We start from the raw sequence: 25,689 nt of genomic DNA, 5'->3' as shown, positions 1-25,689 counted from the left end.
TTCTGTACCGGATGCTTGGACTTCAGTTCCTGCTTGGGAAGGAGCACAGCTTTATGGTCTGATTCACCAAAATGTGGGCAGGGTATGGAGGGGTGGACATTTTTGATTGTGTAGCAAGTTCAGGGTGTTTGGACCTCTGGTGGAACAGGAGATGTGTTGATGGTATCTTGGTAGCATACTCTTGAGGTTGGCTTGAGCTTACTGCTGGTGATCAGATGAGATAAGTAAATTAAGTAACTGTTCCAATCTAGTTCTGTTGCTGCCAGAGAGCTCACTCAGCCAGGTCTCAGTAGTATAAATAAGGGAGGCTAGTCTGTAACTGGAACAGAGCGTAAACCTGAGAATTTGGTGATCGGAAGAGTGACTCATAAGGGTTAATCGCTTTTAATAAAATTTAGTATTGCTTGCAATCACTATTTAACCTAATTTTAACTGTTTAAAGTTTAACTTTTTTTCCTGGGCTTGTACAGGGCCAAACTGCTAGACAACAGATGAAATTTAGTTAAGAAAATGACTGGTTTAATTTAGTTCTATGACTGCTCGAGAGCTCACTAATCTCAGTAGTATAAATAAGGAAAGCTAAAGTATATTTGGAACTGAGTGTAAACCTGTGAGTGAGGCAAATAAGACAGTTTAGGAGGGAGGTGCTCCTTCATTTTCTAACTGTCAACCTTTAGGAGAGCAAGAGTTAAATGCTGCATAACTGGGCACAGAGAGGCAGTGGAGGTACAGCACTATTCAGATAAAATAAAAAGTGACCTCACTGGATAATAGGTAAGTGATGTGTATTTTGCTCATTTACCCTTTATCTTTTAAAACCCAGAATTTTTTTTTTTGGTAATTCCAAGGTTTCATTGATATCAGTAAAGCTTATGAATGGTTATAAATCTTATTGGGAGTTGTAGGTTTGTTTTTGAAAATAAATTAAGAAACACATAATAAAAAGGGCAGGACGGGTGATGTTTTGTAACTGCAGGTTGTGAGACCCTCCTGGATACCAGTGTAATGTAGGGCAAGTGGAAATTGTTCTGTGACTTGAGGAACTTCATCTCAGAGTTTGAGTTGGAAGCTGAACTGCAGATGCTGCAATGCAATGGGAATGGTGAATATTACTTAGACACTTTATTCTAGGCGTTTGTCACATGGATTTTCCACTTTGGTCAGTGGTAAGACTTGGGAGCCTGTGACTGAGGCAGGCTGGGGACCCAGGAGGTGGAGGAGTTGCCAATTGCCTTTGCAGTTGTCAAATAGGTATCAGTCTCGTTTGGATGAGATGAAGGATGCAGGGCAGATGAACTAACTGGAAACTTAGATGTAGGAGTGATTTGGGTAGAGATGATAAATGGTACCTGCAAGAAGTCACTTGCAGGAGTGGTGGATAGGTCCCCTGGGAATAAAAGAAGATTTAATGAAAGCTAGACAGAAAGGTATGGCAATAATCATGGGGGTTTTATCTAAATATAGACTGGAGATGTCCGATGGGCAAAGGTAGCCTAGAAAAGATGATCGTGAACATCTTTGGCATTGTCTCTATGAAAGGTAAATTTTGGAAAACAACTGGAGAGCAGGTTATACTAGACCTGATAACATGCACTGAAATAGGACTGATTAATTAATGATCTTACGGTGAAAATACCCTTAAATAGCAGAGATCATGTTATGATTATATTTTACATTTGGTTTGAGGAAGAGGAAGTGGGTCCAAGACTAGTATTTTAAATTTTTTGAATGGAATTATAATGACATGAAAGTAGAGCTAACTAAAGTGAACTGACGCTTCAGGTTAAAGGACAAGTCTGCAGTAATGCAGTGGCACACATTTTGAGCTGATATTTCAGAGTACATCACATAGATTCTTTCCAAGGGGCAGACTCACCATCTGTGTTTACCTTTTAAAACAAAAGCTTGATAGTATAAAACTTCAAGAAGAAGCATATAATTGTTCAAAGATGGGTGGTAGGCCAAAAGTTTGGATAGAATTTAAAAAATAGCAAAGATTGACTGAATGATTCATAGTGAGAGAAGAGCTAGAGTACAACAGAAAGCTAGCTAGAAATGTATAAAGATAGTAATAGTTTCTAACTATGTTTTAAAAAAGAGGGATCAACAAAATTAATGTTAGTCCTTCTTAAAGTGAGTCTGGAGAATGAATGGAAAATCAGAAGATGACAAATGAATTAAACAGATATTTTGCAAATGTCTTCACTGTAGAAGGTACAAATATTTTCCAGTACATTGATGTAAATCAGGAAATGGAAGGGAAGGAGGAAGTCAAGAAAATTACAATAACCAGCGAAGTGGCATTGAGCAAATTGTTGGAGCTGTGGACTGACAAATCCTTGGACCCTGATTGATTTCATCTTTGAGTTTTAAAATAAATGGCTAATGAGATTGTTGATGCATAATTTTTAATTTTTCAAGCTTTACTAAATTTGGAAGGTTCTGTTAGAATGAAAATAGCAAATGTAATCTCATTAGTGAAGGAGGGAGAAAGACAAAGCAAGAATCCACTGATTGACAAATGTTAAGCTGACCACTGGGAATATGTTAGAAATGAAAATCAAAGGCATGATAGCAAGGCACTTATGAAAATTCAAGGCAACACTATTCCAGATCTTTACTCTTTATCACCCTAAAGATGGACAAAGTGCTACAGATCATCAGGCTGGTCACTGCTTCTGTTTATGATGTCATCTTACCTGTTTTCTTAAAAACCTTAAACCATGGCTAACTCCTGATTTTTGGAGTTCTTTATAACTGTTATACATGAGGGAAGAGTGCCAAAATCCTGCAGAATGCCTGAGGTTATCAGTCTCCCAAAACCAAGCAGTGACTGAAAATTACCAACCAGCTACCAATATACCTGTTTATTAGTATGCTTCATGTTAATATAGCCCCTAATTCTGCAGTGGATCAAGCAGAAGTAGGTAATTTCTGAGTGTGGACCAAGCAGAATGTTAGCAAGGAAGAATTACTTGTTCAGATCCTTCAATTAACCACTTCAATTGAAAATGGCTTTGAAAGGAATCTGAACAGAGTTTATGTTGACCTCACTACAGCATTCAATATACAGAAGTTGCTGGAAAAGCTCAGCAGGTCTGGCAGCATCTGTGAGGAAAACATCAGAGTTAACGTTTCAGGAAGGAGCTTTTCCAGCAACTTCTGTTTTTGTCCCTGATTTGCAGCATCTGCAGTTCTTTTGGTTTTTGTACGGCATACAGTATAGTCTAGCACATTGGCTCATTTGCCAAAATATCAGCAGGTCTCCTTTCTTGGGTTACTGATGCCGTTGAACTGCCAATATGGGACAGGTGCAAATAGGTGACAAGTTTAGAACCTGCAGGAACAGACTAGTGGCCTATCCCTGGAACATGTATTACCCTCAGGCATGTTCAACCTGTACATCAACATCTATCCCCAGCCAAGAAAACAATGGTATTACGGACTTGTCTCACTATTGCAAGACTAGTGCCCAGACCAGGCATGGGTGAAACTGTCTCTAGCACATTCCACCTTCACAAGGCTAGTGTTAAGAAGGAACTGAATATCACTATGGATGATCAGAGACTAAAGCATTATCCTTACCCTGATTACCTCACAACAGTCTTTACAGAATCCACATGTGCGCACAGTACTTCATTAAGATTACAGAAAAAGTGAACCCGCAACAGGCTTCTCTGTAAACTGCCTAGTTCTTCTTGGGCATCGCAGGTCAAGACCCTCTGGAACTCTGCTGTTGCCCCAATGTGATACCACTCTGCAAACACCAAACTTACTGAAACGTGACTCAACAATGCACATCATCACAGAGACTAATCAACTGACAATCCTTACCTGTTCCCAGTCCTGAGCAACACTACACCACCAAATCTTACACTAAGATGTAACAGCAGAGATCCTTTGCGAAGAAAAAACATCCATCGGTAAACCCTGCTTCAACAATTTCTCATGGTGACAGTGGGCCCTTGAAAGTGTTTTAGGACTGGTTAAGGCCTCTGTCAAGCCACCCAACACACATGAGGTCACCAAGACAATCCAGTGTGCAGCTGAAACAATGATATAGTATTGAGGAGCACCCGTTGAAGATTGAAGGTGGGCTTAACTTTGTCTAAACTGATTGGTTCTGTAACAATGTGCATGCTAAATGATAACCACCCCAAGAACGAGAGCTGTAATCCAACAGAGGAAACAATCATCTGACTATTCAAGGCGCAAATTTTCTAAGAAGCTAGAGTGTATAGATCATTTACGTACCCACTTCATGAGATGGAAGTAATATCATAGTTGGATTTGGACATTGAATTAGTATGATAAAATTTCATTTGTAAGTGAAGTTCGAGGTATTCTGGAATGATATAGCAGTTCTGTAATGTAATGTTATATCTTTGTTTAACTTTTCAAGGGAGTGTTTATTGGGATGACGTGATGGCTCAGTGGTTAGCGCAGCTGCCTCACAATGCCAGAGACCCGGGTTGGATTTCAGCCTCTGGTGACTGTCTGTGTGGAGTTTGGACATTTTCTCTGTGTCTGCATGGGTTTCCTGTGGGTTCTGTGGTTTCCTCCTGCAGTCCAGAGATGTGTAGCTTCGGTGGATTGGCCATGCTAGATTGCCCATACTGTCCAGGGATGTGCAGGCTAGGCGGGTTAGCCATGGGAAATGCAGGGTTATAGGGATGGGATGGGTCTGGGTGGGCTGCTCTTCGGATGGGTGGGGTGAACTCGATGGGCTGAATAGTCTGCTTCCACATTGTAGGGATTCTATGAAAAATGGCTATTGTAATGAAGTATATGTATGTCATGATTGGCCACAGTCATTTAAAGCTTTTCAAATCAATACTTGTGAAATGTTTTAAATTTCAATTTTTCAGGACGTCCTAGTTTTCTGTTTCATGCAAAAGATTTTAAACATTTTCTCTGTTTTGTTTAGCTACTGAACTTGCTATAAGATTGATACTGAAGGTGCTTGTTAGTCCAATATTTGGATACGCAATGGCCAAAATCACCATGTTTTGCCTGTCCTATATTTTTAATGATGGTTTGACAGAGATAACTATGAGTTTGGCTATCACATACATCACATTCTTTGTTGGTAAGCATAGTATTTATTTCTGTTACCAATTTTGATATGGTCATGACTACCACATTTGATATTTGTTACTCTTTTTGTCTCTTATTTCTGTAGTTAATGTAGCCAGAGAACAGGAACTAATGTTAGGAGTAGCATGTTTATTTTGTCAGTTAGGTATCTGATACACACAAAAGCAAAATGGCTCAGGGAATCCAAATTGAGCAGAAAAAAATCTATACAGGTGAAGCATTTGTCCATGTGAGATCTGCTGTCAATCTCTAAAAGGATACACACTGAGACCCTAGGTTTTGATTGACAAAACTCAAAGGTATAGGAGTGTATGTTAAAGTATTGTTGGAATTTAATTTGATTTCATTGGGTAATCATGACATAGGACTGACCTTGTCTTGGCAGGACCATCTTATTTGGTTAAGTTTTAGTTTTTGCCATTATCTATTGCTGAGTGGGAAGAAGCTTAGCTTCTAAATACACATTTATGTTTCCAAGACTTGCTGTCAAGCCAGATTATCTGGTCAGTCATCCCGCATTATTATGAGCTGAATAGCCAAGATATCACTGGGTCTGCTGAAGAGAGTTTTGTTATTAATCATAAAATCTTGCTTCCTTTGATCCAGCATAACTTTTCCAGGAAGGGAGGGCAAATGCTCACTATTTGGTGAAAAGGTTACTGCTTATAGTTGATTTGAACCATTACTACAAGTTAATATAATAGTTATTAGCTTTGCAAGAACTTCGCAAACACCGCAGCCTTGTTCAAAATGTGTGACTGTATTGATGCTGAAATAACTCCACAGAGGCTGGTATCCCATCAGGACAGTTTGGTATCTAGTGAAGTTGTAGGCCGTTTCTTTAAGTCAATAAATGTGGAGCTGGAAGACTCAGCGGGCCAGACAACAGCCAAGGAGCAGGGAAGTCAACGTTTCGGGCTGAAACCCTTTGGCAGGACTGGGGAGGGGGAGGAGGCCAGAAGTAAATAGAGGGAGGGGGATGGAGCTGGGGGAGGGTAGGTAGGATGGAGATGGGTGGATGCAGGTAGGGTGTTATTGTGGTTGGTTACTGGGAAGGGTGGAGCGGATAGGGAGTTGGAAGATGGATATGTTGGGGGTGGAGAGATTTTTAACCTTTCAAAATTTGACTGCTCTTTTTGCCAGACCATTGGATGCTAGATGGTATGGGGCTGCCACTATATTCAAATACATTCGATTTTAGGAAACACTCAAATTCCCTGCTTGTACACAATGGCCCTTTATCTGCAACCAGCACTTCAAAGAGTCTGTGTATTGCAAAAGATGCACACAGTTCTTCTATCATTGGCTCCTTGTTTGACAAATGTACTCCATGCACGTACAGCTACTTTAAGTGGACATCCACAGTGATGAAGAACATTGAGCCCATGAAAGGACCTGCATAGTCGATGTGTAGGGGTTTTACCTGGCCATTCCCGTGAATGTGGGGGAGCTGCTGGTGGTAACTTTTGTCCTTGTTGGCACTCTGGACAACTCTGTCTTCATCCAGTCCAGGTCACCAGACATAACTTCTCACCACTGTCTTTATTTTGGAAATCCCTGGATTACTCTGGTGGAGTTCAGCCAGAATCGGCAGTAACCTTTGCTCGGGACAATCACTCTTGCTGCCCATTCTGCAAACTGGACTGGTTTGATGTTTCCTTCAGTTTCCAGCCTTCTGTATTCTGCCTCTACTTTTGCACATAAGGCAAATGGCACTGGGCAGGCATTCCAGAATTGTGGGCAAGGCTCTTTTGATATTCCTTAAACCTTCCTGAAAAGCTTCTGGGTATTTAATCAGGACATCACTCAGGCAGCCATTTTCTAATCAAAAAACATTGAACCAATCTAGGTGAATCTTTCTCAGGCAATTTCACCCCATCAAGCTTGGGCCTTTCACTACAGTCAGTTGTAACTGAACCAGCTGCTGCTCATAGGCGGCCAGAGCAGAAATTGTACCTTTAATCTGTAAAGATTCCCTGGTTCTCAGTTTAGCCAAGATCTTGTGCAAACTTCAGGGTTAGAGTCTAGAGTGAATTTTGTTAAAGACTGGTTCTGTGGTCACCTGAAACAGTTGCGCTGTTAGAACTGGGTGACCATTTAACCAGACGTTTATTTCAATTGGTTCTGATTTAGATTTTGCTAAGAAATTTAACTGTTCCAAACCAGATATAGGTGGACTTTCCTGGGTGTATAGTCTCCTAGATACTGGGTTATGAGTTTTTTTGCTAAATTGAAGTCTAGTAGGACTCTTTTGCTGTCTCAAGCCCACATACTGCAGCAACTACAAGAGCTTACCAGCCTGATCCTGAAGAAAATTTTAACTGTTTGGCTGGGGCTTGGCGTTGTTTTGGAGTTTTGCTGTGGGCTGACCTGGAGACCCTCTGCTCAGGATATGTCATGAGTGAGGCAATGCAATTGCCTTTACTCAAGTGGTGTACCCCAAGCTCCCCAAGTACTTGGTTAATGGAATATATTGTGGGGATTTGTGAGATTGTGCACTTTGACAGGAAGAATAGAGGAGCTGAGTATTATTGAAGTGAAAAAAGACTGTAGAACAGATGGATTTGGGAGTCCTTGACCATGAATCACACAAAGCTAGCATCCAAGTTCATATAAAAATAGGGTGGTTTTGCTAAAACTGTAGAGGCAGTAGTTATATTCTGCGAACGATTTTGGGCCCCTTATCTAAAGAGAGAGATACTGGTATTCGTAGATCAGTTACATTTCGGGGAGAATACGGCCCAGTGGTATTATCACTGTTAATCCAGAGACCCAGGTAATGTTCTGGGGACCTGGGTTCAAATCCTGTCATGGCAGGTGGTAGAATTTGAATTCAATAAAAAGAATTGAGTGATGACCACAAATCCTGTCAATTATCTGAACAACACATCTGGTTCACTAACATCCTTTAGGGAAGCCATGATGTGGAGATACCAGTATTGGAATGGGATAGACGAAGTCAGGTGAAGGAGCAGCACTCCGAAAGCTTGTGATTTTAAATAAACCTGTTGGATCCTAACCTGGTGTCGTGTGACTTCTGACTTTATTCTTTGAGGAAGGAATCAGCTGTCCTTACCTGGTCTGACCAACATGCCACTCCAGTCCCACAGCAATATAGTTGACTCTTAACTGCCCCTCTGGGCAATTAGGGATGGGCATAAACGCTGGGCCAGCTACCGACACCCTCATCCTGTAAATGAATAATAATACAGTGCCACAAGTAACACCTATTTAATATGGAGTGTTGTACACACTGTTGTTTGCTGGTTCAAACTCTCTTCTCGCTTCCTGTCAAATTTGAACTCCTTTTCAGACTGCCAAAACCCTGAACAGCCTTGAGTGATCAGTTGAAACCCTTTCAGCAGGCCCTGCCCCTATTGCAGGCAGAATTATATGCAACTAATATTTTTGGTGGTCAAGTGTAGCATTCTTAGGATGCACTGTTTGGAAATGTTGTGGAGGCAGGTTCAATTAAGGCATTCAAGAGGGCATTAGATGACGATTTGACTAGAAATGGTAGGCTGGGATATGGGGAAATGACAGGAGATTGGCAGTAGGTAATAGAACTGGTGCAGGCAAAATTGGTTGAATGGCCTTCTGTGGCATAATAATTCTGTGAAGTTTGGAATAAATTTAGAGCATCTGAATATTTGCAGCAAATTGCACTCTGACCTGAGCACCCATTGGAATTTCATTTCTTGTAAGGTTGAACTTGTTTTGACAACACCGTGGATATCACAGTACAGTTCAGATTCCAGAGTCTGTTGCTAGTTTCAGTTTTATACAGAAGTTATTGTGCCAGCATTTATGGGTCTGTTTTGCAATTACTTAAAGAAGCAATTGTAGTTGAATTAGAGATATTTGGCTGATCTGTGTTATGATTTACTTCTCTCACATTTATGCCATATAATTTTATAATCAACATGTAAATTATAATTCGCTAAAGATATATTATGAACAGATGGCCCCTATGATTGTCTCAGTTATCTTGTGCTATTTAAATTAAACATTGAAAAACAGTTGTTCCATATCTGAAAATGAAAAAAAACCATTTGAACTGTTTGATTGCAGTGCCAATTTAATTTCAGGTGAATGGGTTGGGACGTCAGGTGTAATAGCTGTGACCTTTATGGGGCTATTTATGGATACAGTGAGTTTTAGCCCAGAGATTGAGGTATTTCTATTGCGGTGAGTGTTGATTTTTATTGTTATGCATATGAAGCATGATACTGAATGACATTGAGTGAAAAATTTAAAGTTTTGCAACATTGTTTTCAGTGTGATAGTTCAATTTTTCAGGCTTTTGGCATGATGATAAATGTCATTATTTGAGAGAGGTCAATTTCCCTACTACAGTCAAGCTTAACTAGTTGAATGACTCAGTGATAACTTATTGGATAGCATCTTGACCTATTTCCTCTATGACAAGATGTTTGAGTTTTATTCTCCCTGTCTAAAGAAAAGCACAAGCATCTAACCATAGGAAATAGAACTGAGTCAGAAATGGAATTCATTGGAAGGTGAAAATTTTGTCTTGACACAATTAGCAATGTGGAAAATGACCAGAAGAAATTTCAGGCTGATTTTCCTAGAGTAATCAAGAACCTCTGGCTTAATTGAAAGCACTTCAGAAGCTGATAATAGTGCACTGTTTGACAGCCATGGTTGATAATGAAAATAAATTGGTTGAATTGGCTGAATTGGATTTGGGAGTGACATGGTGGACAGTGGTTAGCACTGCTGTCTCACAATGCTAGGGACTTGGGTTTGATTCCAGCAAAAGGTGACTGTCTGTGGAGTTTGCATATTGTGTGTGTGTGTGTGTGTGTGTTCTGTTTTCATCCCATAGTGCAAAGATGTGCAGTTTAGGTGAATTGGCCATGCTAAATTGCTCCTGTAGTGTGCAGGGATGAGCATGCTATGTAGGTTAGCCTTTGTACATGCAGGCTTACGGGAGTGGGTCTGGGTAGAATGCTCTTTGGAATGTTGTAGACCCAGTGGACTGAATAGCTTCTATCTGCACTGTAGGGATTCTGTGATTCTAAGAATAAATTACAGAATTAGAAATATGATGTGAGAATTAGAAACGTGACATAAGGCAGCATTTGATCAAGTATGGCATCAAGGAGCCCTGGCAAAGCTGGAATTGGGGCAAAAACAATCTCTCCACATATTATGTGCACCTCTCAGGGATGCTACCACTGTTGCATGAGAGCTCCAGTTCCTTAGGGTTGTGTCCTAAGCTCAGGCAGTTTCAGATGCTTCATCTGTTTTCATATGCAGTGAGACATAGATAATACTCAGGCTTAAATGGTAAGTAACATTCACGCCACACAAGCACCAGAAATGAAATCTCCAACAAGAGAGAATCTAACCATTTGCACCTAAAATGTGATGATATTGCCATTGCTGAATACCTAACTGTTAAGATTCTGAGAGTTATCATTGACCAGAAGCTGAACTGGGCCAGCCATATAGATATTTGTTATCAATTGTGGACATTGCTGGCTAGTTCCATTGCTAGTTACTCTGAAGAAAGTGGTGATGCAGTGCCTTCTTGAACTACTGCAATCCTTCAGTGTAGAGACACCCATAGTGTTTTTGGGAAGAGAGTTCCAAGGTTTCAACCCACTTAATGTGAGGAACAGTGATCTACAAGACACATGTCATGAAATACTCTCCATTTGCGTAGATGAGTGCAACTCTGTCAACACTCAAGAAACTTGATACTATCCAGGACAAAGCAGTCTACTTGGTTGGCAACGCATCCACCGTCTTCAACATTCACTCCCTCCACCACTGCCACATTGTCAAGGTGCTTTGCAGTAACTCACTCCGGCACCTTTTAAAGCATCTTCAAAGTCCACAGCCTTTTGCATCTAGAAGGAAAAGAACATCAGAGGCATGGAAGAACCATCACCTCTAAGTGTCTGTTTAAGCAAAACACTATCCTAATTTGGAACTGTATTGCTATTTCTTTACCGTGTTACTGAGATAAAATCTTGGAACTTCCTTCCTAATAGCACTGTGGATGCACTCATCCACCATGGACTACAGAAACTCTAAAGATCATTAAAAAAAGTTCCTCCCAGTTTCACTTGAGGTCTGCTGATGCGGTGGCATTTCTGAAGTGGACTGTAGCTCACAGCCACTGGGGCTGTTGGGTTTTGTTTGTGTTGAATGGCAGAGGGTGATTGCAGCTGTAGTCCACTGAGTTTACTGGACCCTGTATTGTTGTGCTAGCTGTTGACATGCACTGCACTTGTTGACCTAGGAAGAAATGGGTGATGCACACACAACTGGGAGAGGTGACTCTATTGTGCAAGATGACATTCTGACAGTGATGCGTTTGGGATAGGTGTCATCATCTGTTGCATTGGGAGGGGTGCTGAGAGATGGCAGGGATTAGCAGTAGTTCTGATGCCTGGTGGGTTGAATCTCCATTATGCAAACCTCAAGGAGGCATTATGCCATGAGGCAAGGCTGCAAGTCAGCGTGCTGGTGACTAGGAATGGGTTCCATTCTGAGATAAGGAAACGTTGTGCCAAAATGGTGCCAATCAGATCAGGTACTACAATAACCAATATTAAAACTAATCTTGCAGCATTCAGCAAGATTTCAGACCTCAATAACTTAATGATTTTCAAACAAAACAACATTAATGTAAAATGCTGTCTCCTTGCATATTAAGTAGTATGTACACATTATTTCAAGAATTTAATACTTCATATCCAATGAGGATTGGTACCTTTTATTTGTGCTGTTTAATTCCACTGATTTAGTACAAATGAAATGATGAGTCTAATATCCACTTGTGCAGGTTTTTTCTGCCAAAACCTTTAAGTTGAGGTCCTTTAAAGGAGATTCAGCACATGTAAAGATTATCTAAACAAAATTGAAATCTACAGCCATAGTTTGGCATTTGGCAATGTGGGTCAATATTTTTCATGGTCCAGTGATTGGTTACAAAAAATTCCACAACAGTGATGCCAAATTTAACACCATCTGACGAACCATGTCAGACATTGAACACAGGAGTATAACATTCAATCTGTCCACCATTAAATGAAATCAGGCAGATCATCTACCTTGATGGTACTTTGCAGTATTATCCCTATAATCTCTCAAGGTTATTGCCCAGAGATGTTTTGATTTTTGTCTTGAGTATTGCTCAATGTTTAAGCTTCCATAGTCTTCTGGGGGAGAGATTTCTAAAGTCACCACCCTCTGAATGAAGAAATTCTTTATCTCTGTCTACTGCCCTTTCCTTTTCCTTTGCTTTAGGCTCACCAGCTAGGGGAACATCATACCTGCATTCACCCTTTATGCCCTTTTGGAATTTTGTAAGCTTCAATGGGATCACCTCTTATTCTTTGAAACTGTAGAGAATATGGGCCCAGACAACAAGGTGCAGGGCTGGATGAACACAGCAGGCCAAGCAGCATCATAGGAGCAGAGAGGAGCCTCTCTGCTCCTATGATGCTGCTTGGCCTGCTGTGTTCATCCAGCAAGCCTCTCTGCTCCTATGATGCTGCTTGGCCTGCTGTGTTCATCCAGCCCTGCACCTTGTTGTCTCAGATTCTCCAGCATCTGCAGTTCCTACTATCTCAGAATATGGGCCCAGTTGCCTCAATCTCTTTCAATTTGAAAATTCCATATCCCAGTGATTATTCTGGTGAAACTTTGTTGCTCTTCCTGTGTGGCGTGTATATCATTCCTTTGGTAGGTAGATGAAAGTTGTGCAGTCTCACGAAGACTCTAAAATTTCACCAAGATGTATTTACTCTTGTACTATTTGCTTTTTGCATCTATATGTTATCTTTTAAGTGACTCATGATAAAACCAAAATTTCCTAACCTGTCACCATGTAAGAAATACAGCGAGCTGAATTTTACAAGAAATTTTGGTGAGTTTAAAGGAGAATGTCTATCCATGAGCACCAAGTGGATTTTGTCACACTATCTTGCACAATTTGCCTCATTACTTATCATCATACATCTAATGCAGTCAGTGTGCACTATCTTCAACTTAAAACTTAACCATACTCTAGGTCAAGCCTTGTCACACATGAGCTGCCATTCACAGTACACATAGTGGGAGGTGAATGAAAAATAAATGCTTCTGAAGGCACTTAAGTAGCACATTGATACTTGCAAATGTAAGTTCACATTTGTAAATGTATTGCAAATTTACATCTTCACCTGTCCGATCGATAATTGTAACAGTAGCTATAACAGTTAAGCTACACAGGTTACTCATCCTTAGTGCCATTCCAACTTGAAACCCTGTTTAATGGAGTGCTGTTCTTTCCCTAATGCCCAGCGAAGCATATATCTCTTCATTGTTCAAAATGGGAGCATCACGTATTGTAAAACCTTCACATGGTTGAAAACATTCATTTTTATTCAACAGTAGCAAAAGCAGAGAAAAAAATGAAAAGCTGTGATGTTGCTTCTGGAAAATGTACAGGGACCGCTTGCTTTTCGATCAACAATCTGTTGATTAGTTTACAACCTGTGATCACTGCACCCAGCTCACATCTGTTAGAATTGCAGTTAAGTCCTGTCTGGTTTGTTGCGTCTGATGCTGCATCATTCTATTATGTTCCTCCTGCTCAGTGTCCACATTGTCCTCCTTGGAAGACTGATGCTGCTGTTCCTGCTCTTCAGTGTCCATCACATCCCCTCTTAGCCACTCTTTGTGCAGAGTAGAACATGCTAAGATTATGTTGGGCACCTTGTCTGATGTGTGCTGCAAAGGTCACCCAGACTGATTCAGACATCTGAACCTCATCCACAGCAGGCTTATCCTCTACTCCATGATGGCCCTGGTCAAAGAATGGATAGCATTTTATCTACACTTGGTCTCAGTCAGAGGTTATATAATGGAGTCATCAGACATGGTTACAAAGGATAACCTTTCTCTGTCCAAAATCATCAGACTCCTGAAATGAAACAGGAACATGTGAGTTCTTGAGGATGTAGGTATCATGGCGCAGACTTCTAAAGATCTGGCACTAATGATCACAGGTGACTTGCACATCGATGGCATGGCATTGTTTTCTGTTGATGAATTCATGGGATACTCAAAGCAATGTGTGTGCAGTCTATAGGATCTTGCAAATGGGATAAGCCAGCTACGTTGGTCAAGTGTACTACTTGGGCTACAACACTGAGCTCTATCTGGAGAAAGGAGATGAAGCAGTGAAATCTGGCACAAATTGCATCAGTAACAGCCTTGATATATTTGTGGGTGGAGGCTTGTGAGAGGCTATGCAGGCCCACAGTGGATCATTGGAAATAGTTGAGTAAAAATCCAGCACAATTGTCACCTTGATGTGCATCCACCCCTGTAGGTTGCAGATCTTGCTGTAGCAGTTGCATTGTTCTTAGTGTTCTTTTAATACTGAGGTGACACTGTGCCTTGCTTATCTGGAGGAACTGTCATCAAGGATGATAGACTCTGCTTGCCTTGTACTTCCTACATAATTTGAGTGGACTTGCGGCTGTAAGATCTTAATGTGGAGGCTATTTGGTAGTTGTTGCTGGTCTTGGGCACATTGGCGTCTGACAGATCCTTTTGTAATGTGAACATTCAGCATTTGCGTCACTTTCAAATGACAATTTAGAATACTCCTCCATCTTGAGGAATATTGAGGACTCTAACAGGGTCTTTACATTGCCTTTACATTTACCTTTAACACAAAGTGACCTTTATTATGTTGAATGCAGCACGTAAATATCGTAAAGTAGGTCATTACAGGTGCTGCATGATTATGGTATGTTGCCATACAGCAACATGTCAACCCTCTTGATTGGTAACCATGACAATCTGCTTAGTTTTACATATGGGCTGTTGAGATTTTAAGCTCTGGTTCAGGATATAAAGTGCAAAAGGCAAGACAGAGATGTGGTGAGCTTCCGAGTGGGTGCAAAATGAGTGAGCGAGCATTAGGAGACTAAGCAAGGTACCCTGAGATGCATCCTCAACAAATACATGACATAGGAGCTTGTCCCTTTGTGCAAAATGTCATGGCAGCAGCAGTAGAATGAAAAGTGCTGATGTGCTACAAAGTATATCTTTAAAATGCAGAACTGTATTGTAAAAGGTTGGAAATGTGTCACGATTCAGTGAGGCTAGTACATATCCAATGCCAACCTTTGGATAGGGTGTGCAGACAGTTGCTGCCCATGGAGTGTGCCCTATGATGTCAGTGACTGTGTTGTCCACGGTGGAGGGTCAGAGGAGCAAGCAGCAGGCTGGAGTTGCCAAGAGCCCGCTCTGAATTTTGTGTTACCATCTAGTTTCTATCAGCCATGTTGGAGAATACAAAAATGAGTATCAGTGACGTGAGATTAGATCCTAATGGTTAGCAAATATATCCAGGTAGTCCCCTCACTGTTCTTGTCTCATTGTTCAAGACTCAGTTGCAGAATCATACTTCTTTTCTTGACGCTGTCAATCACATTTTTGCTGATCTAATCATATTTTCCAAACTGACTTGTAGTTGCCAATGCTGCTTAGGGATTTGGAAGAATCTGCCCTCTGATTTTGTGTTCTCTTAGGACTATCGCTTTTCACCTGTTCACATTATAGTCCAGCTGTCAGGTTCTTGCCTATTCATTTAGCCTGACCAAATCACCTTGAAGCCTCCTTGTGTTCTTTTTAACAAGTTACTTTTCCACCTCGTTTTGTGTCATCAAGGAATTTGGAAGTATTATATTTGGTCGCAACATCCAATTATTTTGTATAGATTGTGAACAGTGATTGGCCTAGCACTGATCCTTGCGGTATCCTTTAGGGACAGCTTGCCATCTGAGAATGACCCATTGAAACAATGGCTGAGATTTTTATGCAGAACTGGACACTATGGGGATCTTCCATATTTACGGATGGAACCTGAATCTGGAGGTTCTGCCCCCATTTCTGACAGGCCCTATCTTCTTTGGGGTGGGATTTGAACAGGAGCAAAACGTGACTTTCACATTTGGGAACATAAACTCAGCAGTGCTGAGATAAAACAGACATCATTTTCACTGGACCAAAGACCTTATCCCACACTGTGGGAGCTTTGAATCTTTAGAACAATTGAATGTGAGCTGTAAGAGTGAGTAAGGTCTGTAGTATTAAATTATTGAAATAGCTAGTGCTTTAAAAACTGATTTAAATAAAACTGCAGAAGAAGAGGAGACGAGTTCCCTAACGTTTGTCTGAAAATGTTTCCAGATTGTTAATGGTCTGTGTGCTGTACTGAGCTTGGCAATTGAGAGATACCATCTCTTATCAGCAGGTCTTTGCCCAATAATGCAGGTGCTCCACAGCTGGGCTTCAATCTCTTTAGACTATTAGAATCAATTCCCCACATTTTTCCAGCCCACTATAGACTGTTGCAATAACCTCCTGACCGTTACAGTTGAAATATTCAGCTTGGGCTTTCCACTTTGCACTTAAGTGCTGCACCATTTCCTAGCTCAGTGCTGCTTCTCAGTGCTGCCTCAGCAGCTGGAGCATTGCAAGTAGAAGATTGCTGATCATCAGTGGGGGAGACTGTGGGTGGCCTTGCAAGATAACCCAAACAACTGTAAGCTATGAGGCCCCTGGGTTTGGACTGCACAACCTCTATGGACTGTAGCAATTTGGGCTGGCAGGTTGAGATGCAGCAGCAGGTCCAATGGTGAAGTGAGGCATGAATGTTACCATCCTTAGAGATCCTGCACCAAGGTGCCACTGTCATTACCCCTGACAGTGTTTCTCAGATCTTGTAAACTTCTCGAGTACAGATTGCTGAATTGCTGTGAAAACCTGAAAGCTTCTTTGAAACTGGCATTTGCTGCTATATATGGCAGCAGTTTGAGCTTGTGGTACAAAGCTGGGCTTTTATGGGTCCAAGTATGGATCTTGTGACTTCAGTCTGAATTTCACTGCAGCATTTGGACATTGGGCGACTTCTGTCTGTGCTGTAATGGAAGCCATGGAGTGCAGAATTCAAAGAGTATGTTGGAAAGTAAAAATTCACAGTGTAGGGGTCACATTTTGGCATGGATAGAAGTTTGATTGGCTACCAGGAAGCAGAGTAGGTGTATATTGTTTGTTATGTTGAGAATGTGTATGGAGTCATATGCCACATGGATCGGTGCTGGGACCTTAACTGCTTACAATTTACATAAATGACTTAGACGAAGGGATGGAAAGTATGGTAGTCAACTTTGTTGACAATGCATAGGTAGGAAAGTAAATTGTGAATGAATGACTTATTGTCACGTATATCTAGAGAGATATAGTGAAAAGTGTTTTGTGAAGAGGAAACAAGGAGGTTACAAAAAATATATCGATTAAGTGAGTGGGCAAAAATGTGGCAAATGGAGTATATGTGGGAAAATGTGAACTTGTCCATTTTGGCAGGAAAAATGGAAAAGAAGCGTATTATCTAAATGGTGAGAGATTTCAGAGCTCCGAGAATGCAGAGGGATCTGGGTGTCCTCGTGCATGAATCGCAAAAGGTCAGTATGCAGGTACAGCAAGTAAATAGGAAAGCTAACAGAATCTTATTAATTATCACAAGAGGAATTAAATGCAAAAGTAGGGAGGTTATGCTTCAGTTATGCAGGGCACAGGGGTGACTGCATCTATGCACAGAATTGGTCACTTTTTAAGAAAGGATGTAAATGCCTTGGAGATCATGTAGGGAAGGTTTACTAGATTTAATACCTGGAATGGGCTGGTTAGCTTATGAGGAAAGGTGGGGCGGGAACGGCTTGCATGTGCTAGAGTTTAAAAGAGTAAGAGGTGACTTGACTGAAAACAGAAAATCTTGAGGGTAAAAAACATAAATTGCTGGAAAGGCTGAGCAGGTCTGGCAGCATCTGTGAAGAGAAATTAGAGTTAATGTTTCGGGTCGAATAATCCTTCCTCAGAACTCAGAGGATTGTTGGTAAAGTAGATGTGGATAATATGTTTCCTCAAATGCAAGAATCTAGAACTAGGGATCAGTTTAAAAGCCATGGTTGTGAGTCTTTGGAATTTTCTTCCTGAAAACATGATGGAAACAGAGACCTTAAGCATGGGAATGAAAAGTTATTATGGCTGTGTGGGACAGTAGATTTCAGGTTACGTTCAGATCATCCATGATATTATTGAATGAAGGAATGGGCTTGAGGGGCTGAATGGCCTGTGCTTGTTTCTGATTTGAGCTGGTCACCATTTCTATACAAAGCCCTATGACAGGTTGGAGCTGGACTCTTCCATGTTCTTTGAGCATGATACTGGGCTCATCATGCCCATCATCATTTCCTTGTGTGCCACCCCATTTTTTTCCTCATCTGAGTCCTCTGGCAGAGCTGGTTTGTGATTTTTCCCTCTGAGCACTTTATATATACAAATGCCATCTTTTTCTCCTGGTTTGCAGAAGCCTATCTGTGCCTGGTGACTCACCAAGGCGGGTCCTATGTCAAAATTACTGTTAAAAGTATGTGCAATGCTGGCATTTGAGCTGGTGACTGCGAGTGTCAGATCAAGTGATATTGCTTTTCCACCAAATATCTGTTGCCTACCATGCCTTTTCTTCATGGGACTGCACTGGCTGTCCAGTTGACAGCCCTTTTGTACCTGAAAAACCTCCATTTTGATGGGGAAGGTTGGGATGAGACAAAGTAGGAGGTCATTGTCACACCATCAGTTTGTACTTCATACTTGATAATGGGTCGAGGGCAAATTGAGGTTTGGGAAAATGCACCAGGCAGGTTACATGCCATGATCCTGATGTTTGTAAGAATCAACTATAGAAGGAATGTTATGAAAAGAATGGTAACTTGTACTCAGTACTTGTAAGTAACATTGTACATTAATTTGATTACTGTTTGCTTCAACAATGTGGTTCTAATGTGAAATATTTGAATTTCAAATATCCGACCTGTAGCTTCTGGGAAATGCTAACATATCTGGGTAATACTCTTATCTTCATGATCGTTGGAGTGGTGATATCGCAGAGGTCATTGGAATATATGTCTATCAGTGATGGATTTTTCATCATTGTGCTTTACTTTGGACTAAATATGATACGGTAAGTTTTCTTTTAGTATCACTAATTTGCATTATTAAATAGCTAATAGTGTTTTATGAGAATTAAAGGGCAACTATATGAATCAGTGAATGCTTGAATGTCTTCAATAATTAACTTATAAGCAAACTTAGTATGTTTTTTCAGTGCTTTCATGATGTGTTATCATTTCTATTTTTCCTCATTCATTTAGAAAGATTAATACATTACTTTTAATTTGAAGTATATTTGTTTGAGCATTTAATTTCAGTGTGACTTATTTTCTTCCAAACTTATCGCAGTCTGGTTTTTTCTCAGGCATCCTCCACACATTATTAGGTGGGCCACTGGAGGCTTGGGGAAAATCACACAAGGATAACCTATCTTTAAGATGTTATGATGCTTGGGATGTGACCAGTACGATCTGTCAATTCTTTTTTGCTGAACATTAAGAAACATAACTACAAAATAAACAAAATGATCATTACTCTCACTGCTGTACCCTGTGCTTTTATTTTTGTAAATTTTTTTGATCATTTACCCAGCATCATTTGATGCTCCCTGAGAATTAGACCTGGCACTGATTGGGCTTAATAGTACCAACTTTAAGGTGGTGACTGCCTACCTCAAGCCTTGATTTAGTACTATCTTGTGAACACTGAGTGACTTTCTGTGGAACATTATGTGTTGATTAAAGGATTTGAGTTATAACCTAGGTTGCAGTTAGGGTAGTACTGAGAGTGAAACAGTGTTGAAAATGTCATCCTTCAACAAACATGTTAAGTCAAGGCCTGACTTATTTGTTGAAGGATGACATTTAATTTGGTTCAGGTGGATATAGAAAATGCCATTAAAGTACTGGAACAAATTTATGGATTTTTTGGAAGCCTTATTTAACACTGTGATCATAAAATGACAGAAGTTACTGTGCAATTTGAGAGGGAGAAGATAGAATCAGAGGTAACGGTATTACAGCTGAATAAAGGCGACCACAGAGGTATGAGGGAGGAGCTGGGCAGAATTGACTGGAAGAGGAGCCTAGTAGGAAAGACAGTGGAACAGCAATGGCAGGAGTTTCTGGGAGTAATTCAGGAGACGCAGCAAAAATTCATCCCTAGGAAAAAGAAGCATGGTACAGGGAGGATGAGGCAACCATGGCTGACTAAGGAAGTCAGGGATAGCATAAAAGCAAAAGAGAAAGCATATAATTGGCGAAGGGCAGTGGGAAACCAGACGACTGGGAAGCTTACAAAGGCCAACGGAGGGCAACAGAAAAAGAAATAAGGAGGGAGAAGATTAAATATGAGGGTAAACTAGCCAGTAATATAAATGAAGACCGTAAGAGTTTCTTTAGATATATAAAAGGCAAAAGAGAGGCAAAAGTGGACATTGGACCACTGGAAAATGACGTTGGAGAGACAATAGTGGGGAACAAGGAAATGGCTGAGGAACTGAATAATTACTTCATGTCAGTCTTCACCATGGAAGAAAATTCAAGAGAGTCAGGGGCAGAGCTAAGTATGGCGGCCATCACCAAGGAAAAGGTGCTAGTAAAACTGATTGGCCTGAAGGTGGACAAATCACCTGGACCAGATAGACTACACCCCAGCGTTCTAAAGGAGACAGCTGAAGAGATGTTGGAAGCGTTAGTGGTGATCTTTCAGGAATCGCTAGAATCAGGGAGGGTCCCAGAGGACTGGAAAATCGCTAACCTGACACCCCTATTTAAAAAGGCAGTAAGGCAAAAGATGGAAAATCACAGGCCAATTAGCCTAACCTCGGTCGTGGGTAAGATTTTGGAGTCCATTGTAAAGGATGAGATTTCTGAATATTTGGAAATGTATAGTAAAATATGGCAAAGTCAGCATGGTTTCATCAAGGGGAGGTCATGCCTGACAAATCTGCTAGAATTCTTTGAGGAAATCACGAGCAGGGTAGACCAAGGAGAGCCAATGGATGTTATCTAACTGGACTTCAAGAAGGCCTTTGATAAGGTGCCACACAGGAGGCTGCTGAGTAAGATAACGTCCCATGGTGTTAGAGGCAAGGTGCTAGCATGGATAGAAGATTAGCTGCCTGGCAGAAAGCAGAGAGTGGGGATAAAAGGGTCTTTCTCAGGATGGCAGCTGGTGACAAGTGGTGTTCCGCAAGGGTCAGTGTTGGGACCACAACTTTTCACTTTTTACATTAATGGTCCAGATGAAGGAACTGTGAGCATTCTGGCTAAGTTTGCAGACGGTACAAAGATAGGTGGAGGGACAGGTAGTATTGAGGAGGTGGGGAGGCTGCAGAAGGATTTGGACAGGTTAGGAGAGTGGACAAAGAAGTGGCAGATGGACTACAACGTGGGAAGGTGTGAGATCATCCGCTTTGGTAAGAAGAATAAAAGCATGGACTATTTTCGAAATATCCAGAAAATTCAGAAATTTGAAGTGCATGGGGATTTGGGAGTTCTAGTCCAGGATTCTCTCAAGGTAAACTTGCAGGTTGAGTCAGTAGTCAGGAAGGCAAATGTAATGTTGGTATTTATTTTGAGAGGACTTGAATATAAAAGCAGGGATGTGCTACTGAGGTTTTATAAGGCTCTGGTCAGGCCACATTTGGAGTATTGCGTGCAGTTTTGGGCCCCATATCTCAGGAAGGATGTAGTGGCCCTGGAGTGGGTTCAGAGGAGGTTCACGAGAATGGTCCCAGGAGTGGAAAGCTTAACATATGAGGAACGTTTGAGGACTCTGAGACTATACTCATTGGAGTTTAGAAGGATGAGGGGGGACCTAATTGAAACTTACAGAATACTGAATGGACTGGACAGAGTGGATGTTGTGAAGATGTTTTCATTTGTAGGAGAGACTAGGACCTGAGGGCACAGCCTTAGAGTAAAGGGAAGACCTTTTAGAACAGAGATAAGGAGAAACTTCTTCAGCCAAAGAATGGTGAATCTATGGAATTCACTCTCACAAAAGGCTGTGGAGGCCAGGTCATTCAGTATTTTTAAGACTGAGATAGATAGGTTCTTGATTATCAAGGGGACCAACGGTTATGGGGAGAAAGCAGAAGAATGGGGTTGAGGAACTTTTCAGCCATCACTGAATGGCGGAGCAGTCTCGATGGGCTGAATGGCCTAATTTCTGCTCCTATGTCTTATGGTCTTATGGTCTTATCCCTCATTCAACCATATCTCTTGAAAACAAATTTGGCAGAAGTACTTGGGAAAGTCAATTACAAGGTTAGATGGTAGGTAAGTATTGGCAGACATTTAACGAGATATTTCACAACTATCAGTAAAGTTGAGAAGAAAGGCTGTAGAAGAAGGAAGTGCCTGAAAGATGATTTGCACCTCATACCAGAGATTAGGGAGGCCAGGCCTTAGTGTCGTAAATGGAGTTCTCGTTCTGGTCAGATTAAGGAGTTTCACCGTTTAAGATCAGTTTTAAAAAAACAATCCAAACTTTCAGGCTGATGGTCGAAAAGAGGTTTCTCATGTCAAGAGATCAATTACTTGTACTGTGGCTTTCGACTTTTGGGCAGCTGTATGGGTTTCTGGCTGGTGTTAAAAAAAAAATTGGAACCAGGACTGTGCCTGATGGTCAGCAGTATCTTTCGATTAGAAGGCTACAGCAACCATCATGATAATGGTTTTGGTTGAAAAATGTGAATGAAAAAATGTTAAATGCAATCCCTGAAATTGTTTTATAGCTAATTTAGGGACTCAGGCAGGAGATTTTAAGGTTTTGTACAATATCATCAAAAAACTGTTAAACTTCTCAAAATTCTCTTTTGAATTTAAACTGGCATATGAATAGCATTCTATATTTTCATTTAGCCCTTGATTAGGTACAATTCTGATGCCGTGCAGTTGATGTACCAAAAACCTGAGAATTGTAGGCTTCATCAACATTAACATAAAGGAACTAACATAGGAGTGCTGTAAAACAGGACATCGCAAAACTCTGAGATTGCTCCTAGAATTTTTTTTTTATGGATCTCCATCCAAGTTTCATTCCAACATGATTAAAATCAAACAAAATGTGATCACAGTGCGAGCTAAATTTTGTTAGAGGAAGGGAAGGTTTCTTTTAGTGAGAGGTTGACAAAAGAAATCAATTGAAACCCCAGAGAAACAGGACGAAAGGCATTTACTGCATAGAAATGTTAATTCGACAAACTAAAGTGCTTCTGGAGATGTTTTCTGCTGGATTCCTGATAGGTAGAACACTGCATAGGCATGTGTAAAATTGGAGTTCCTTTAACCACCCATCCAGCTGCTATTTTGCATACCAACTGCGATGACTATCGATTACACCAAAAACACCAGGTCCGCTGGCACCATTTTGCAACACTAAGTAGCAGTGGCAATTAAAATAGCAGAAACAGTGTATGTGCAGATGGATCACTGGAAATATTTTTAATGGCAGTGCCATTGTTAGCAATGTTATCAAATGGCAAAACATGCTTGAGGGGCTGATTGTTTGTTCAGGACCGCCTCACTGACCCGAACTTTGTACATCATGGGACCTCATCCCACTCTGACTCGACAGGTCCAGGAAGATCAGATAAACCCTGGTGTTCTCTCGATGAGTCTTCTCTCCATGAACAACTCTGGCGCTATCCTGTAGTTTCATGAACAATAGTCCAATAATCAAATAGGACCCAGGCCCCAAGAAGACTTTCCACATCAAGCAGATGTTCACCTGCACATCTGCTAATGTGGTATACTGCATCCGTTGTGGCCTCCTGTACATCGGGGAAACCAAGCGGAGGCTTGGGGACCGCTTTGCAGAACACCTACGCTCGGTTCGCACTAAACAACTGCACCTCCCAGTCGCGAACCATTTCAACTCCCCCTCCCATTCCTCAGACGACATGTCCATCCTGGGCCTCCTGCAGTGCCACAACGATGCCACCCGAAGGTAGCAGGAACAGCAACTCATATTCCACTTGGGAACCCTGTAGCCCAATGGTATCAATGTGGACTTCATAAGCTTCAAAATCTCCCTTCCCCCTACTGCATCCCAAAACCACCCCGCCTCCCTAACCTGTCCTTCCTCCCACCTCAAGCCCCACCCCCATCTACCTACTAACCTCATCCCACCCCCTTGACCTGTCCGTCCTCCCTGGACTGACATATCTCCTCCCTACCTGCACTCACCTTTACTGGCTCCATCTCTGCCTCTTTGACCTGTCTGCCTCCTCTCCACCTATCTTCTCCTCTATCCACCTTCTATCCACCTCCCCCTGTCTCCCTATTTATTTCAGATCCCCCTTCCCCTCCCCCATTTCTGAAGAAGGGTCTAGGCCCGAAACGTCAGCCTTCCTGCTCCTCTGATGCTGCTTGGCCTGCTGTGTTCATCGAGCTCTACACCTTGTTATCTCAGATTCTCCAGCATCTGCAGTTCCTACTATCTTAGGAACCAGGACAGTTTGGTATTGCTGAAGTTGTAGGCTGTTTCTTTAAGCCTGCCTTCAAAGTTTGGATTGCTGTTTCCACTAGACTATTGGATGATGGATGGTATGGAGCTGTCCTCCTTTGCCAAAAACCATTTGACTTTAGGAAATACTTGAATTCCCTGCTGGTAAACGATGGCTAGTTACAAGTGACCAACACTTCTGGGAGTCCGTGTATCGCAAAAATTGCGTGCACTGTTTCTATTGGGTCCCTGTGTTTGAATAATCTCTATGCATGTCCAACCACTTTGATTGGACATTTAAAATGGCTAAGCGCACTGAGCCCATAAAAGGGCCAGCACAGTCGAGATGTAATGCAGTACAGAGTTTACCTGTACATTCCCATGAATGTGGGGAATCTGCTGGTGGTGATTTTTGTCCTTGTTGGTACTCTGGGCACTGCCCAGCCAATATGGTTATATCTGCATCCAATCCTGGCTTCCAGACATAATTTCTCTCCAATATCTTCATTTTAGACATCCCTGGATCACTCCGGGGGAGTTCAGCCACTATCTGGTGGCAACCTTTGCTTGGGACAGTCACTCTTGCTCCCCATAATAAAATGCTGTCCTCTACGGTGATCTGGTCTCGCTGGGTGTAGAAAGGTTTCAGTTTGGGTTGTGATCGCCATTTTGATTCCCCCATTACCACCGGCTGTTTTAGTTTTGCCAGGATCAAATATTCTTGCATCCACAGTCTGATATTGTCAGCAGTGTCCAAAAAATTTAAAACCAGTGGCAGCACCACCAGTGATGCATTTACCAGCAGGAGGCAGCTTAAGGCATCCTCATTTGCTCGTTGGCCAGCCGGACAGTGTTCCAACTTGTAATTTTATGTGCATAGAATGAGACCCCACTGCTGAATTCGACTTGAAGCTATGTGCGGCACAGCCTTGTTCTTTTTGAGTAGCACTAGCAGGGGTTTGTGGTCTGTTACTATGACAAATTTACGTACGTAAATGTATTGGAACTTTATTACACCAAATATGACTGTCAACCCTTCCTTCTTTATCTGGGTGTATTTGTGCTCTGCATCAGCCAAAGTCCAGGGAGCATTCGCTTACTTTCAATTGGTCCACCTGTGGGCATTTCTCTCCATTGGTCAATCTGTGA

The 25,689-nt window shown here is 41.5% G+C and overlaps 1 protein-coding gene across 1 annotated transcript in view; it reads left to right on the top strand.

The window, feature by feature from the left end:
- The window catches only part of LOC109916184 (sodium/hydrogen exchanger 10-like), a 317,378-nt gene that overhangs the window by 47,806 nt on the left and 243,883 nt on the right, over positions 1–25,689 (top strand). Inside the window, exons 6-8 of the mRNA XM_048607303.1 lie at positions 4,928–5,089; positions 9,186–9,285; positions 19,013–19,156. Of these exons, the coding sequence (XP_048463260.1) occupies positions 4,928–5,089; positions 9,186–9,285; positions 19,013–19,156 (406 nt within the window). The remainder of the gene's footprint in view (positions 1–4,927; positions 5,090–9,185; positions 9,286–19,012; positions 19,157–25,689) is intronic.

The sequence above is a fragment of the Rhincodon typus genome, chromosome 17 (assembly GCF_021869965.1).
Source record: "Rhincodon typus isolate 14 chromosome 17, sRhiTyp1.1, whole genome shotgun sequence".
NCBI classification, from domain to species: domain Eukaryota; kingdom Metazoa; phylum Chordata; class Chondrichthyes; order Orectolobiformes; family Rhincodontidae; genus Rhincodon; species Rhincodon typus.
Note: the sequence above shows the minus strand (reverse complement) of the source record. Positions and strands in the feature narration are given on the sequence as shown.